We start from the raw sequence: 15767 nt of genomic DNA on the forward strand, positions 1-15767 counted from the left end.
ACGTCAAATATATATACTGGGTCTCTCATCTCTGATGTGCCAGCCAAACTGCTGGAAAAGAAAGCCTCCTCGGTTGTTACTATCCAACGCGCTAATCTTACAGCGTGTCCCGTTCAGGTTTTTGGGAGCCTACGAATGTAGGAAAGACCGTCATTTCAACCAAGAACCCAGCGGACCGAGAGTTCCGAGGATCAGGCGATTAATGAGTTGACTCATTAACAAAAATCTGGTTCTTCAATCTTAATATGTTCTTATCATAATCTAAATCTTTCTTTCTCCCGAGTAGATTCTTGTTTCTCTTTTCAGTCTACACTTTTCGGTTATTATTATTTCGATGTGTTTTCTAAATCTTTTTAGTTATGTTTGATTGTTTTTATCATTATCCAAATTTTCAGTAATCACTGCTCTTTTCCTGAGTTTTATTCTTAGTATTACAGTCTTCAGTTAACCTTCCAATGGTTATCTCCTTTTTTCTAATGGACTTATAATTCTTCTTTACAGGGAAACTCGTTTCTATCATGAAAAGCATCCAGTATGGGCCCTCTCAGTTATTTTTTCTTCTTCTGCTAACATTTTTGTTACAGTCAATTAAAGTTTTATCGGCTCCGGCAGCAGTATTGCAATCCATCAGTCTCAAGATGGTCTTCAACAGTATGTTCCAGTATTCTAATCAATATTTTCATGAGTATGATCGAATGGGTATCTGTGATCTCAAGCAGTTCAACTCGGCAAGGTCGATTCGTGAAAGTCAGAAAAAAATTTTGAATTTTGAATTTTCTAACTTTCCCTCTATCACGGAGCGGAAAAAGATCAATCACTCTAGCTGTCTTCCGGTTATATCTCTGTTGACCATGCAGCCATTAGAGGATAAATATTATTCTGCGGGTATATCTGCTACTCTGTTATTCTATGCTATTCTCATTAATTCCAGTAAGATATGCAGTTATGAATTAATTATCTTCAATTCCGTCATTTATAAAGAAGAAATTTTAGAAAAGAAGGAACCCTATATTCTTTGTTCGAAGTTTTTCTTAGCACAATACAAAGTAATGGCTTCCTCCTCGTCCAATAACCAAATCTCAGCTATCACTCATAAGATGAAAAACTCTATTATCTGTGATCTCTGCGCTAGACAAATGAGAAGATCCTTGGGGTCCAAGCAAACTATTGTTTCTGAAGCTTCAAATGAATGGAAACATCTCTGATTGGGAAACTTTTTTCTAAGGATCCTATAGACACTGAAGACGTAAGGAAAGCAACAATCTCTCTATGGAAAAGATATAAGGTTAAAGAGGTCCGTGGAATTGATAAGAGTATCTTTTTATTCAAATTTCATTCAACAGACACTATGGGAGCAGTACTTAAAAAATGACCTTGGAATGTTTTTAAGTGTCTTCTTAATCTCAAAATTATGACCCTTCTATCAAAGTGCAAGACCAGAAGTTTACTCATCAAGAGTGGAGTGTTCAGTTCTAGAAACTTCTCTTAGAACATCATTCTCCTTCTGTGGTTAATGATGTTGTAAGTGAGCTTGGTGAAAAGATAAAGATCGATCCGGAGAACTGTAGGCCAGGTGCTAGTGGAACGATCACGGCTAGAGTGAAAATAGATCTTTCAAAACCACTTCATAGAGGTGGCTGGTGGAACACTGCAGTAGGAGGTGTATCTTGGGTTCGATATCATTGGGAAAGACAATCGCATAACTTATGCAAAGATTGTGATGTATTTGATCATAACGATGAAGAGTGTGCAAATGTAGCGGATGATTTAAAGATAAGGCGTTACACAAGTGAGGAATATGTTGCTTATATTCATGAATTAGATAATGCTTATAGTGTGGAGATAGTAGAAGACCTTGATCTTCTGGTGCAGAAAATCTGTGAAGCTAGTCTGCAACTGTTACTCGAGAAAGTTGCTAAAGAAGTGGAAGAAGGAAGAAAACTCAAGAGATCCAGAAACGATGAGCTAGAGGATGTTTTTTTAGAAGATGAAGAGCAGAATGCTATGATACAGAACCAAGATGTTAATATTAACATTCAAAACAAGAATGCTGGAAAATGATCTTCTTCTGAGACTGATGCGATGGAGCACGATTTGATTGAGGAAGGAGAACCAGCTGAGAAAGAGTATTTTCTTGATGCTGACGAGACCCCTGCTGCTACGATATTACTTTCTTGTTATACTTACTTTAACTTTCCATCTATTCTGCAGTTTTACGTTTTTGAGTCTCATAATATTACGTTATTTTCTAAAAATTTTTGGTTTATCAGTATCTGTATGAAGGTCCTAAGTTGTAATTGTCAAGGTTTTCTAGGAAAAGATACTAGAGAACATTTACAGCATCTAAATAGGCTGTACTCCCCAAACGTAATCTTCTTATCTGAGACCAAAATAGACGATGATATGATCCTTAGACTTTCCAATTATCTAAGTTTTCCTAATAAAATTTTTGTACCTTCTGTTGGTTTAGTTGGTGTCCTTCTGCTTCTATGGAAGGATGACTTCTCTTTGGAAATTATGGACTCTACTGATAATATGATCCATGCTATAGTTTCAAATGATCCAAGTAAAGGAGGGTGGTTCCTCTCTTGTGTCTATGGTACACCATACAAAAAAGATCATCCAGATCAATGGGCTCATATTTTAGATCTTAATAAGTCAGTTAAAATCTCATGGGTTCTCATAGGAGATCTTAATATTACTATAGACCCCCAGGATAAAAATTCTAAGTCCTCTAATTCCACACCTCAAGAAGTCCTAGAAGTTATCAATAAATCTGGTCTAATGGACCTTAGATTCAGTGGTAATCCCTTTACTTGGTTTAGCAACAAGCACGGTACAGATAAATATAAATCTATAATTGATAGGGCGTTAATTAATGATGAATAGTCCCTGGTTTTTCCTGACTCTTTACTGTCTCATTTAGCTCAACATGGTTAGGATCACTGTCCCATCTTATTAGATTTATATAAACCAAATAGAAGAACTGATAGAAACTGGAAATTCTTGGAGCATTGGCTTCAGAATAATCAGTGTCAAGAAGAGATTAAAATGCTTGGTCATCTAGTTTTCAAGGTTTCGATGCTTTTGTTCTTGCTAAAAATCTAATTAATACTAGACATATTTTGTCTCAATGGAGCAAATCTACTTTTGGTGACATTGAAGGCAAAATTCTTATTGCTCGGTCTAATATTTCTCAATTACAAGTTTCTGATAAAGATGGCAGCAACACTAATGAAGTTATCAGACTTGAAAAAGAAATCAACTACCTTGAAGATATCCTTGCAAGTTCTAATAGACAGAAGCCAAAGATCATTACTTCAATGATATGGATAAAAACTCCAAGTATTTCCATGTGAGAGCCAACAAAAGAATATCTTGTAACATGATAGATGCTTTTCTTGCTCCAAATGACACTTGGTGCTCTGATAAATCTTCATTTGAATATCTTCTCAGCAACCATTTTCACAAGATAATGACTACTTCTTCCTCAGGCAATAGTTATTACTTTCTGGAACATATTCCTTTTATTTTGAATGATGTTGATAATCAGGAACTTGAGCCAATTCCATCTGAACAAGAAATCTACAAGGCTCTTATGACTACGGAACCATGGACAAGCCCAAGGCTGGATGGTATCCCACCGGGTTTTTATCAAACCCAATGGTCAGTGGTCAAAGACGAGGTGTGCAATATGGTAAAATCGTTCTTCCAATCAGATTTTCTTCTCAAAGAACTTAACAAAACCAGAATATCACTTATTCCTAAAGTGAAATCTCCAAGTAAACCCGAAGATTTCAGGCCAATCGCATTATGTAATACTGTTTACAAGATTATATCAAAGATTATATCATTAAGGATGAAGAAACATATTACAAAGATAATTTCTCCAATGCAAGTTGCCTATGTTCCAAGGCGATTAATATCTGAGAATATTTGTCTCAAGAGATTGTACAAGCTATGAAGAAGAAATATGGTGGTAGTGGTCACTTAGCTCTCAAGATGGATATGTCGAAAGCATTCGATAGATTGGAGTGGAGTTTTTTAATTGATGTCTTAAAAAAGTTTGATTTTGGTGATAAAATTTGTCAGCTCATCGAACAATGTATCGGCAAAACATAAACTGAAGTACTTCTGAATAGCAGTCCAACTAAAGCTTCCTCTCTAACTCGAGGAATATGCCAAGGAGATCCATTATCTCCATATCTATTCATCTTGGCTATGGAGTCGTCTTCTAGGGTTCTATCTCATTGTGAAAGAACAAATCAACTCACAGGTATGAAAATCTCTAGATCAGCTCCTAAGATTAATCATCTCCTCTTTGCGGACGATTGTCTTCTATTCTGCAAAACTACTCTTGATCAGACTAACAAACTTCTCCAAGTCATTGAAGAGTTTAGTGCTTGCTCAGGATAATTAATAAACTTCAACAAATCAGTAGTTTATTTCAGCTCAAACTTGTCGCCTACATCCTATCAAATTTTCAGCGGTATTCTTCAGGTACGTGAGATGAATCCAAAAGAAGAATACTTAGGTCTTCCATTCTTTGTGGAAAGAAACGGCCAGGTGCTTTTTGGGGTTTTACAAGAGAAGATGAACCGTCGTTTCTCTAACTGGAATGCAAGTAATATGTCAGAAGTGACTCGTTCTGTAATAATTAAAAACGTCTCAAATGCCATCCCTATGTATCATATGCAGAGTTTCAAACTTCCTGATACGACAATCAATAATATGGATAAATCTCAGCAATCATTCTGGAGAAACAAAAAAAGTATTAAAAGCAGGAAAATTATTACCTGGAGAAGGGCTTGTCATCCAAAGTTAGAAGGCGGTCTTGGTTTTCGAGATATGCACATTCAACAAAGCCTTGCTGGCAAAGTCAGCATGGAAACTCTGTACCGATCAAAACTCAGTTATGTCAAAGTCTCTCAAGGTGAAGTATTACCCAGATGGTAAACGTTTTGAATTACAGAAGAAACCCAATACAACATGGTCTTGGCGCGGTATCAGTTCAGAGCTTCAATTTATTCAAAAACATAGTTGTTGGAATTTGGGGAATGGAGCATCAATTCTTATTTGGAACCACCATTGGATACCAGAACTACAAGTCCCACCTGAGCCAAAACTAGGGTGTACTTCTGCACAGGATTTCACATATGTTCACCAGCTCTTTATACCTAATTCTGCAGAGTGGAATACTTCTTTGCTCGAGCAGCTGTTTAATCCAGAGATAGTAAATTATATTCTGCGGATTTCCATTCACCCTGAGCATACTGATAAATTGATATGGTTATCGGAGAAAACGGGAAATTATTTGTGAAATCATGTAACGAAAAGATCTACCAGGAGACTACTTTACTTCCACCAGCAGACACTAGGATGAGGAATATCTATAGTAGACTATGGAAACTGCCTACTTTACCAAGGATTCATCAATTCATGTGGAAAGCCATCTCCAAACTTACTAAAGATGTGCTTGGTAGCGCAATTGTTGGTGATGATGTTTTATGTCCCTTGTGTGAACTTCAAACGGAAACCGCAGGACATCTGATTATGCACTGCAACTTTTCAAGAGCAGTTTGGTTTGCAGTTATTGGTTGGACATCTAATAACAATGGTACACTATCGGAATGGACACTCAGTTGGTTCGATAGCCTGCACAGTAGAACAATTATAGAGAATGACTTAGTTAAAAGAGCAATCATCGCTTGGAGTATTTGGACAGAGAGATGTGACAAATCTTTCAACGGTAGCAATGTTGGCCCTGAAGTGATCATTCAGAGATGCAAGAATATAATTGAAGAACATTCGAACATGATTGCAAACCCATTACACATTACTCCTAGAGTTAATCGTCAAAATGTTCACTGGATCCATCCTCCTATATATTGTTTGACTACAAATTGTGATGGTTCCTTTGATTCAACTAACTTTTTGGGTGACATTGGTCTAATAATTAGAAATTCTGCAGGTGCACAATAAGCAGCAAGGTGCGTCAGCCTGAATATAGCCAGAAGTGCTGAACATGTTGAATGTATGGGATTATGGAGTGAAGTGCAATGGGCTAAGGAATTAAAGCTTGAACGAGTTCACTTTGAAATGGACGCTAAAGTGGTTGCAGACGCTGTCGACAACGACAATAGTGCCATCGATTGGAGACTACATCACATTGTTCAAGATATTAAGAATTTATTTTCAACTTTTAGTTCTTGGAAACTCTCTTATGTTCCAAAAGAGAGGAGTAAAGTAGCTGACATGTTAGCCAAAATGTCTAGAACAAATATAATTTCTTTGTCTTGGGGATGTTCCCCTCCACCTGTAATTTCTAATCAAGTTGCGGTGGATTGTTCTCATGTATTGACTTAATCTTTTTTATCAATACAATTTTTTCTGCTTCAAAAAACAAATGTAGGAAATACCAATTAGTCCTAAGAGCAAGGTCTATGGGGTTGAGAGTCTCATTCGATATGAATGAGTCTAATCCAAAAAGACCTAATTTGGTCTACTATGGGTTGAGAGAAACACTCATTCACTCCAAAATCAATCATGGACTCGTTCAATCGAAAGAGGGTACGAAAGGTTTCCTTACTAAATGCCATGTAAAGAAAAAGAAAGAAAAACGCCAAATCAATTGTCGTGTAAGTCTTAAGTTATTAAAAACCAATATAAAAATTAAAAAAAAATATATTTTAGGTATATTTTGATATTTGGATAAATAAAAATATTATTAAATCTTATAAAAATTATTATAAAAAAGGAATTTTGGTTTGGATGGCTAATTAAGTGCCGTATAGTCCCTCTACTCACTCCTTCCCATGGTGAGAAACTCACTCTATCCCATAGTGAGTTTGGTCCAGTTGACCTAGTCAACTGTCTGTTTGGTCCTTTTTAAAAATATATATTATTATTTGGTCCTACAAATTATGGTTTGGTCCTAGGATGACGTCATAGATGATGTAATTGTCAGTTTGTAGTGGAAAAAATACCTTTTTAGGACCACATATATACAAAAAATCAGTAGAAAATATCTCATTCTCAGATTTACTTTCTCTCTCCTTTCTATTTCAGATCTAGTTTCTCTCCTCTCCATTTTTTTCTTTTTCTGCTGCTGCAAAGAAACGATGAAGATTTGTGTTTTTTTCTAGGATTTTGACTTTCAGAGATGATGAAGACGATTTGCAGAGATGTGAAGGCGTTGAATCATATAAAGATGATGAAAACATCGACGATGAAGATGATGTTGAAGATGACGAACTCTATTTGAAGATGTTGTTGTTTTGATGATGAAGACGATGGTGTTTTGAAGATTCTGTTGTTGTGTATGATGAAGAAAACTAATATAATCTTGAATCTTCATCTCGGATATCTGTTCTTGATTTTTGTTCGTCTGCTTCATCGTTTTGATGTTTTTTTCTCGTGTTAAAGATGAAGATGATGATCTTTTGTTTGCTGTTCATGTTTAAAGATGAAGTTCTGCTGCTGTTGAAGATGAAGACGATGAAGTTCATCGAACATAATGAACCTGCTGCTTAATTTTTGATAGGTGTTCACTTTGACGAATGAACTCGGATTTCATATAGGTTTTTATCAGGAGTTCATTCGAAAGAATGAACTCTGTTTTCATATAGGTTTTTATCGGGAGTTCTTCTGAAAGAATGAACTTTTGTTTTTGGTGTGTGTTCATTTGAAAGCATGAAATCTGTTTTCATATAGGTTTTATTAGGTGTTCATTCGAAAGAATGAACTTTGTTTTCATATAGGTTTTTATCATGAGTTCATCTGAATCAATGAACTCTTTTCTTTGGTGTGTGTTCATTTGAAAGAATGAACTCTGTTTTCATATAGGTTTTTACCAGGAGTTCATTTGAAAGAATGAACTCTAACATTTTGTTCTTAATAACGAAATTTTTGTAGAATTTAATGAAGTGTAATGAATTTCATAGAATATAATGAAGTGTACAGTTTTCATGATACAAAATGAACTCAAATTTACAAAAATCCTGATAGTTCATCAGACAGAATGAACTGCTACAAAAAATAAGTAGGAATTAACACGGAAGGGTATTTTGGTTCATTGAATATTTGTAAATAATTATGGACCAAACAGGAAGATTATTTCCCCGAAGGAATTTGATTCAGAGGGATCTAGTTCCCTTAAAACTCTCCTTTTTCATTACACCCATGGACCGGTGGAATGGAATTCAATTCCAGAGGAAAAGGATTACCCCATAATTGAATTCGTGGGATTTAAAAAATCTGAAATGAACGTGTTGTTAACAAAGTCTAATGGAAAAATTTACCACCTCACCATTTGGAGTAGCTTTTGGAAGTATAAGTATAATGATGGAAGATAAAATAGGCTCGAAGACGCCAAAATAATTGACGCTCCATTTTTGACATTCAAGATTAACAGTTAGGAGGGGACGATCGAATTTAAAAATAGTACCAACCACTAGATTGAACGTCAATCCTTTTGACGTCGAGCATCATTTTAAATCACTCTTTAGTTTGGATTCCAAGTCTCTCCCAAGAAACTTTTTAACTTGGAAAAATGTGGATGACCCCAACTTGGGAAGTCATGACTTTACATTCCACAATTTTTCTAAGCTTTGGAATACTTCACTTGGGATTCGTGAAGTACAAGATCAGCCTATCTTCTAAAGAAATACTCCCTCCGTCCCACTATTAAGTGACCTATTTACTTTTAGATTTTGTCCCACTATTAAGTGACCTATATCACTAAACAAGGAGATATTTCTAAAATTATCCTTTTAATTGATTATAAGAAATATAAGAAATATGCATAATTTGATGGGCATGTTTATATTCGTTACGTAGGTGTTTTAAAATACTTTTCAATGGTATAAAATTTGCGAACGTCCGTGGTGTAGTTTGAGAGAGAAATCATTTCAAAATTTCACTAGTTATTATCAATAATGGTATAATTGTAAAAAATGCTTAAATATACTCATTTCCCTTGCTTGCCTTAAATATTGTGCAAACTTGAAATAGGTCACTTAATAGTGGGACGGAGGGAGTATAATTTTTCAACTTGTATTTTTATTTGTTTTGTTTGTGATTCTTATTTATTATAAGGTCATTCTCTTCTTATGTAAGTTTACTTAAGAATTACTGATCAGATCTAGACTTGAAAAAACCCTTCAAACATGATTGAGTATAATCTTATCAACTGAAATCTTGTTTGTAAGTTTTCCACAAGAATTCATCTTAGATTTAGTTTTAGATTGATATTCTTGTCTACATAATTGATTAGGTATCTTTGTAACTTTTGAAGAGAATAGACCCTAAACTTGTTGATATAGATTCGTCAAAATAAGAGAATAAATTTTTATCTCCTTGACTTGCACTAGAAAATAAATTGCCTGACATCATGTTTGAGGTAGGACAACGCTAGTCTTCACAACAGACTATGGAGCAACTCCTAGGCATGTACAAAACTTCAACTAGGAGAATCAAGTGCACAGATTCTTGCGAAAATCAAGAGATATGGCGAAAAACTACAACAAAGTATCCTGGAGGATTTATTTTGCCTTAACTACAATCCAGGCGGAAGTTATTGTAGTAAGCTAGTGTTTGTAGCGACCTAATATAATTTATTCAAACTGGACTAGGTCCCGAGGTTTTTGATGCGTGTTGTAAGTGCAACAAATTAATCAAGATATTTCTCACTAATTAACTAGTCATATAGTGGTAGTAAGGATCGTTCCCACAGAGAGCTGTGTAATTGATATGTTATTTGAATCAGCAAAATAAGATAAAAGACAAAGGGGAATTACATCAAAGTAAAATAAAAAGAATAAAAAATAAAATAAAGATGATCAAGAAGCCCTTCGTCGTTACGAAACATTGATTCAATAGTATATTTATCTATATTTTGTTAGAATCATTCATCACCAACCATAAAATAGCATGTTTGCTTAGCTATCCCCAAAACTCCTTTAATCACCGGAAAATAGGTACGCTTAGTCATCGAATTCTATCCAACTGAGCCGCCTCGAGGTACACTTACAAGGTGTAACTCGATCGATCGTTTTTGTATTTGTGAATTTAGGTTTGATCCTAATAGTTAGACTCAGTACTGATGGCTGTCGTAAGTGCAATCAAATTAATAATCTTATTTCCACATAATTAACTGGTAATATAATGGAAGTAAGTATCGTTCCCATGAAGAGCAGTGAGTTTTAGTTGTCAAAGTGTCACAAAGGGGGGGGAGGGTTTGTTTTAGATTTTAAACAAAATAAATAATCAAAGCAAATAAAGTTAAATTATAATCAATGGAGAGAGATATGATCGAGGAATTCTTCTTAATTCATAAACCGTCAATGAGTTATTATAATTGTCTACTCATCGTTAATCATAGATTATCACCAACCTTGGAATAACATCTAGATCAGTGTTATCCCCTAAATTCCTTATATCACTGGATACAAAAGTTCTCGCCTACCAGATTCTATTCATCTAAACCACCTAGTAGTAGATCACTCAAGGTGTAATTTTGTCGAATACTTTATCTTTTGTGAATTTATAGGTTGATCCAACTAGTTAGACTCTTATATCAATGTCTATTTTTTAGTGTTGTTCATACACACAATCGCTCCACAGAATCCCTCTGCAAGGTTTTGTGTTCTCTACTTGTGTACAGGTTATTCGACGATTACTTATCTCCTAACTTTATACTAGCAATAGATTGAATCAACAAATTAATTTAATTGTCTACCTAAACAATCTATCAATCAATCATAAATATTCATTATAGTATAAACAAACGATAATCATATGAAGAACTTCAAAGTAGATTAATATAATAACTCAAATCTTGTTTACAACTTAGAATTCATCCTCAATCAATAGGTGTTTAGTTACTCATGGATGTAGAAACATCCATGTTATACATATAAGAAAAGTTTAGAGATATCGTTACGATTGAAGAACCGCTCTGAAACCCTAACTTGCGATCCTGTGATGTTTCCCCTCTCCAAGACTTACAATTTAGTGACCTTTTGATTATGATTCATTCATGATCTAATACTTCTTTATATAGGTTTACATTGCTTAGCCATCAAGTATTTAGTTCGGTTCAAGAACCCGACCCGAAAATACGAAATAAGGACCCAACCGTGAGTTTTTGCCTTCCAAGATATACATACCCGTATGCATACTTAAATTTCAGTTAAAATCCAGGGGAAATAAGCAGGTAGTACACTAATCAATTTGCGGTCGTCTCTTGTCCGAGTCTCTCTTTTCGCGTTTTATCTTTATAACTAAATGTATAAGCAGGTAGTACTCTAATCAATCTTTGTGATTCAAGAATCTCAATTTGATATTATCCGATAATATTTCTTGAGGCTTTAATCTTTGATTGAATCTCATATAAGGAATCCTATATAGGTTCCATAACCAAAAAGTTGATGTGTACTTGGTACTCTCCCCCTTTTCATTAAAAATGAGTTCTTTTGTTTATTTGTAGCTAGACATAACTTATGACATGTATATTCGAACAACTGATTTAAGTCACGAAGAAATTTTAAAGAATTAATATTATATTGTGTTTTTTCCGGCGGTAATATTTTTCGAGCTGATTAAGGGAGACTGTTTTGTGTTAATTAATAAAAAGTATAAGGTAGGTATTGGATAAATGTAGGAATGTTAAAGATAATAAGGTTAAATATAATAATAAAGTTTTGTTACAGTTCACCTACAAAATCTTGTCTTGAACAATCAATTTAACTGAATGTACCTGGTAGGCCTCGAAAGGGTATAGAAATTGAGCGCAAATAAAAACGGGGGCCTACAGTAATACCGCAAGTGCACGGTCGTCAGTTGTAGCTCGTGCAAGTACGGGTCGATCCACAGAGATCGGGTGTGTTTTGGAAGTGTTTTAGCTAATTGGGTTCCTAAATTGTTGTTGGGTTTTGAAGCCTTTTGGCTTAAATTGGGCTTTGAGTGCTAATGGGTTTGTTCACAATAAAAGGAACTGAGCATGGGCTCAGTTTGGTCTTTGAAGTGCAAATGGGCTTAGGCCTTACAGTGAGTTCAGGCTTTTGGGTTAAGCCCACAATTAATTGAATTGGATTGGGCCTTAATGAATTTGGGCTTTGGACTCAGTTGTCTAGATCTTGGGCTTTTGTTTTAGTAAAGAGTCTGGGCCTTTGGGCTTTACTGATTTGAATTGGGCTCAGTTGGATTGGAACTTGGGTTCAGTTGGCTGCAGGAGAAGGAGTGGCAGGGTAGCAGCAGCCTGACAGCAACAGACAAGGCAGCAACAAGAGCAGCAGCAGCTTGACAGCAGGGGAAGTGGTAGCAGCAGTAGCAACTGCACAAGCAGTGCAGCAGCAGTGCAGCAGATGAAAGTGCACAGCAAGGCAAGTGCACAACAAGAAAAGAAGTAGCAGCACAAGCAGCAGGAGCAAGAGTGGCAGCAGCTTGGCAGGGCAGCTGCACAAGCAGTGCAAAGAAAGAGCTGCACAGCAGCACAAGAGAGCACACAGCAGGGGACAGCAAATAGAATGTACAAGCAAGGAACAAAGCAACAGCAAAATAAAAGTGAACAGAAGCAAATGAAAATTACAGTGGACAAAACAATGCAAAAGCAACAGAAAATAAAATGAAAGATACAACAGGGCAACAGCAAAAGCAAAGAACAAAACAAGAATGGACCAAGGCCTAAGGCCAAGGGTAGGGGTGATAAAGAAACTGACAAGAAGCAATACTAAGGCAAGAATACAGGCATTCCTATAGAATGGGTTGAAAACTAGCTTGCTATAAGCACTAGCTTCTCCCAATGCACAATCAACACTACAACCTAAGCATACAAGGAGAATGGCAAGAACATCAGCTTGCTATGAGCACTGATTTCTTGCCATTGCACAATCAGCACATTGCTTCACAGATACCTAGCCTAGCATTCCTTCAAATTGACAGTGACAAAGCAACAACAAACATGATAGTGAATTGATACTAACAGTGAGCAACATCTAAACAGGATACAACTAACTGAACTAACAATAACAGAACATTTAACATATTTATAACAGAACATTTAACAGAACATACTAACTGAGCAAGAAATTAACAGAACATTTAACATATAACAGAACAAAGCAAGAAATTAACAAAACACAGCAAGAGAATTAACTACTAGCACATTTAACTGAAACATGAAAATTCAACAGGACAAGAGAATTAACAGAACTTAGCAGTCCTGGATGTGGGCTAATCCCAACATAGTTTTTACACACATCCCTCACCACATATTTATACCCAATTACATCATTAGGGCTTTCCCCCAATTTTCCCCCAAAATCAGTGAAATTAGGTTTTGCCCAAAAATCCAAAATTCACTCACCTAACACACTGATAACACCCCTAATACGTGACCCATGCTTCTAATTAGAAGTACCATCAATTTCCCCCAAAAATCCCCAATTTATGGAATTAGGGTTCATATAAAAATTTCTATTAAAGTTTACCTAATCACTGATGACACTGGTAGATGTCGACCCATGCCTCCAATTCCTCTCCTGATGCTCTAGCTACGTCCAATTGTCCATCTAAATCAACCTAATTTACCAATTTTCACACGTTAGGGTTTTGGAAGAAAAACGTGTATCAAAATGGGAAATTAGGTGGCTAGATAGGTGGTAATGATGGTAGTGGAGATGGGTTATAGTGGTTGAGTGATTTGAGAGTTGGTAGAGGTGGTTGTGGTGGTGGTTGAGCGGGAACAGGGAGATGGTGGTGGTTCTGCACAGGGTGGGTGGTGATGGTGGAGATGGGTCGATAGAATGAGATTAGGTGATGTTTGGTTTGGGGTATAGTGTTCGGTCACTAAGGTGTGTAGTGGGATCATCGAGTTTGATGTTTGGCGAATCTCGACCGTGGGATGTGATGATGATTGGTAGATCGGACGGTGATGCGGAGGCAAGCGATGAGCGACCGTTGTATTATATGATACAACAAAATCAACGATGCCAGATGGAGTTAGGTGTTGTAGTGTTAGGCGGAGATATCAATCTTCGATGCACAGCAAGGGAGCGACCGTTGGATTCAACTACCATCTAATCTGAAGGCTTGGAATTTCAGCTCTGTGGTGCTCGGCAGAGACATCAGATTTCGATGCTCTATGAGGGAGCGACCGTCGGATGCTTCTGAGAAATGATCTGATGGCTGAGAACGGAGGCGCTTTTGTGTGTAGAAAATGAGGTTGTGCGCACCATTATTCGCGGCTTCCTTGCGTAATTTCTTCCGGCTTTTCACTACTTTTCTGCTCTTTTCGCTCCGCGACTCATCCGAACTTTATTTATTACCTAAAAATGCAAAATTAATTAATAAAAATATTTATTCTTGAAAACAATGAAAATACAAAATATGGGATAAAATGTAGAATTAATGCATAAAAGATGAGTTAAAATGCCAACAAAAGGGATAAATATATACAATATTTGGCACTCATCAGTACCATGTTAAGCTTCTTAACTTTAGGTAGTTATTTAATTTTTCTTGGGTAACGGATAAAATTTTGATGATTTCTGCAGTTTCCCTAATTTTTAACGTGCAGGGAAAACTACAATCTCACGCCTAAAAGTAGGATACCTTTAGTAATTTTGGACATGAACGCAAAAAAAACAACTAATCTTTTTATATCAAACAACTCGACTTTCCAAAGCTTCTTAACGTACTGGGGAACTACAATCTCACATCTAAAATTTGGATGCCTATAGTAATCTTAGACATAAAAACACAATGAATAACTTGATTTTCCTATGTTCTAAGATAGTTATTCACAAGAAAAGCAGTATGTTGACACATACGAACAATAGTCGAATTAAAATAGTCGTATTAACCGTATAGTTGAACCAAAATAATCTTATTAATATCTATTTCAATCGGGAAAGAAAAGTTTTACTATTTACCTTCTTGATACCCATTCTGTGATTAGTGATCTACATTTAGATTATTTTTTTGTCGTAGCTCACATAATTTCAGTGGACTCTATTGACTCATGTATTATTGTAGATAACTAATCATAGAACGGGTATCAAGAAGCTTATATCCTCAAAAGGTCAACAGGTATATGTTGTCCCATATATCCAATTTGAATATCTTTTTAGCATCCAGATAGGCAGGAGCGTGGTAATTCATGGCTAATTGGGTCCGTAAATTCAGTTTCAGCAGCAGCTGCAACATCGAATAACTCTTAAAAGATATCGGTTCAAATTAATACAAGCCTCAAATGCTCAAAAATCCTTTGATGCTCACTGAGCATAAAAAATCCACTAGCTTCATTGAAACCTGTTACTCAACTTCCCTAATGTACACTATGGTAGTGACATAAGCAGTAATAGTTACACTACTTGTATGTGGAATTCTAACTATACTAAAAGTTCCTACTTCGCTTAGTGCTAATATGAAATGATCAAGTAAGCACAATAAATATTCAACTTAATTTATTCGCACTTTACACAACATTTAATATAAAAAAAAAACAAACCACATCCATTTTTTCTCCCTAAATATTCTTCGATCAATTAAGTTCGTCTTCTCTCCTCGTAAAATTGGTTGAATCTCTTAGATTAAAAATTCTCTTTCATTTCATAAGAATTCATCATTTATCTTTTTTTGCCCTTTGTTTTATTTTCAATACTAGAAACATTACTAAGGTGTGATGATACCCGTGTATCGTAGATAAGGGTATATGCAGAAAAAAACCCATATTAGAATTAAAATTCCGCGGACTACATAATATC

The 15767-nt window shown here is 35.7% G+C and overlaps 1 protein-coding gene across 1 annotated transcript; it reads left to right on the forward strand.

Annotated features, from left to right (window-relative positions):
• Positions 1-5286: 5286 nt before the first annotated feature.
• LOC113305970 lies at positions 5287-15221 on the forward strand. Its single transcript, XM_026554961.1, has 4 exons — positions 5287-5971; positions 6056-6354; positions 15037-15090; positions 15132-15221. Exons 1-4 carry the CDS (start codon positions 5287-5289, stop codon positions 15219-15221), a joined length of 1128 nt encoding a protein of 375 aa, XP_026410746.1.
• The last annotated feature ends 546 nt before the right edge of the window (positions 15222-15767 follow it).

The sequence above is a fragment of the Papaver somniferum genome, chromosome 8, assembly GCF_003573695.1.
Source record: "Papaver somniferum cultivar HN1 chromosome 8, ASM357369v1, whole genome shotgun sequence".
Taxonomy (NCBI): domain Eukaryota; kingdom Viridiplantae; phylum Streptophyta; class Magnoliopsida; order Ranunculales; family Papaveraceae; genus Papaver; species Papaver somniferum.

Excerpts from the sequence above, each read along its gene's own strand:
- LOC113305970 (XM_026554961.1), top strand. The coding sequence starts at position 5,287 with ATGGTTATCGGAGAAAACGGGAAATTATTTGTGAAATCATGTAACGAA. Across the intron at positions 5,972-6,055 it reads AATAATTAGAAATTCTGCAG|TGCAATGGGCTAAGGAATTA; the intron begins GTGCACAATAAG and ends TATGGAGTGAAG. Across the intron at positions 6,355-15,036 it reads TTGCGGTGGATTGTTCTCAT|ATAACTAATCATAGAACGGG; the intron begins GTATTGACTTAA and ends GTATTATTGTAG.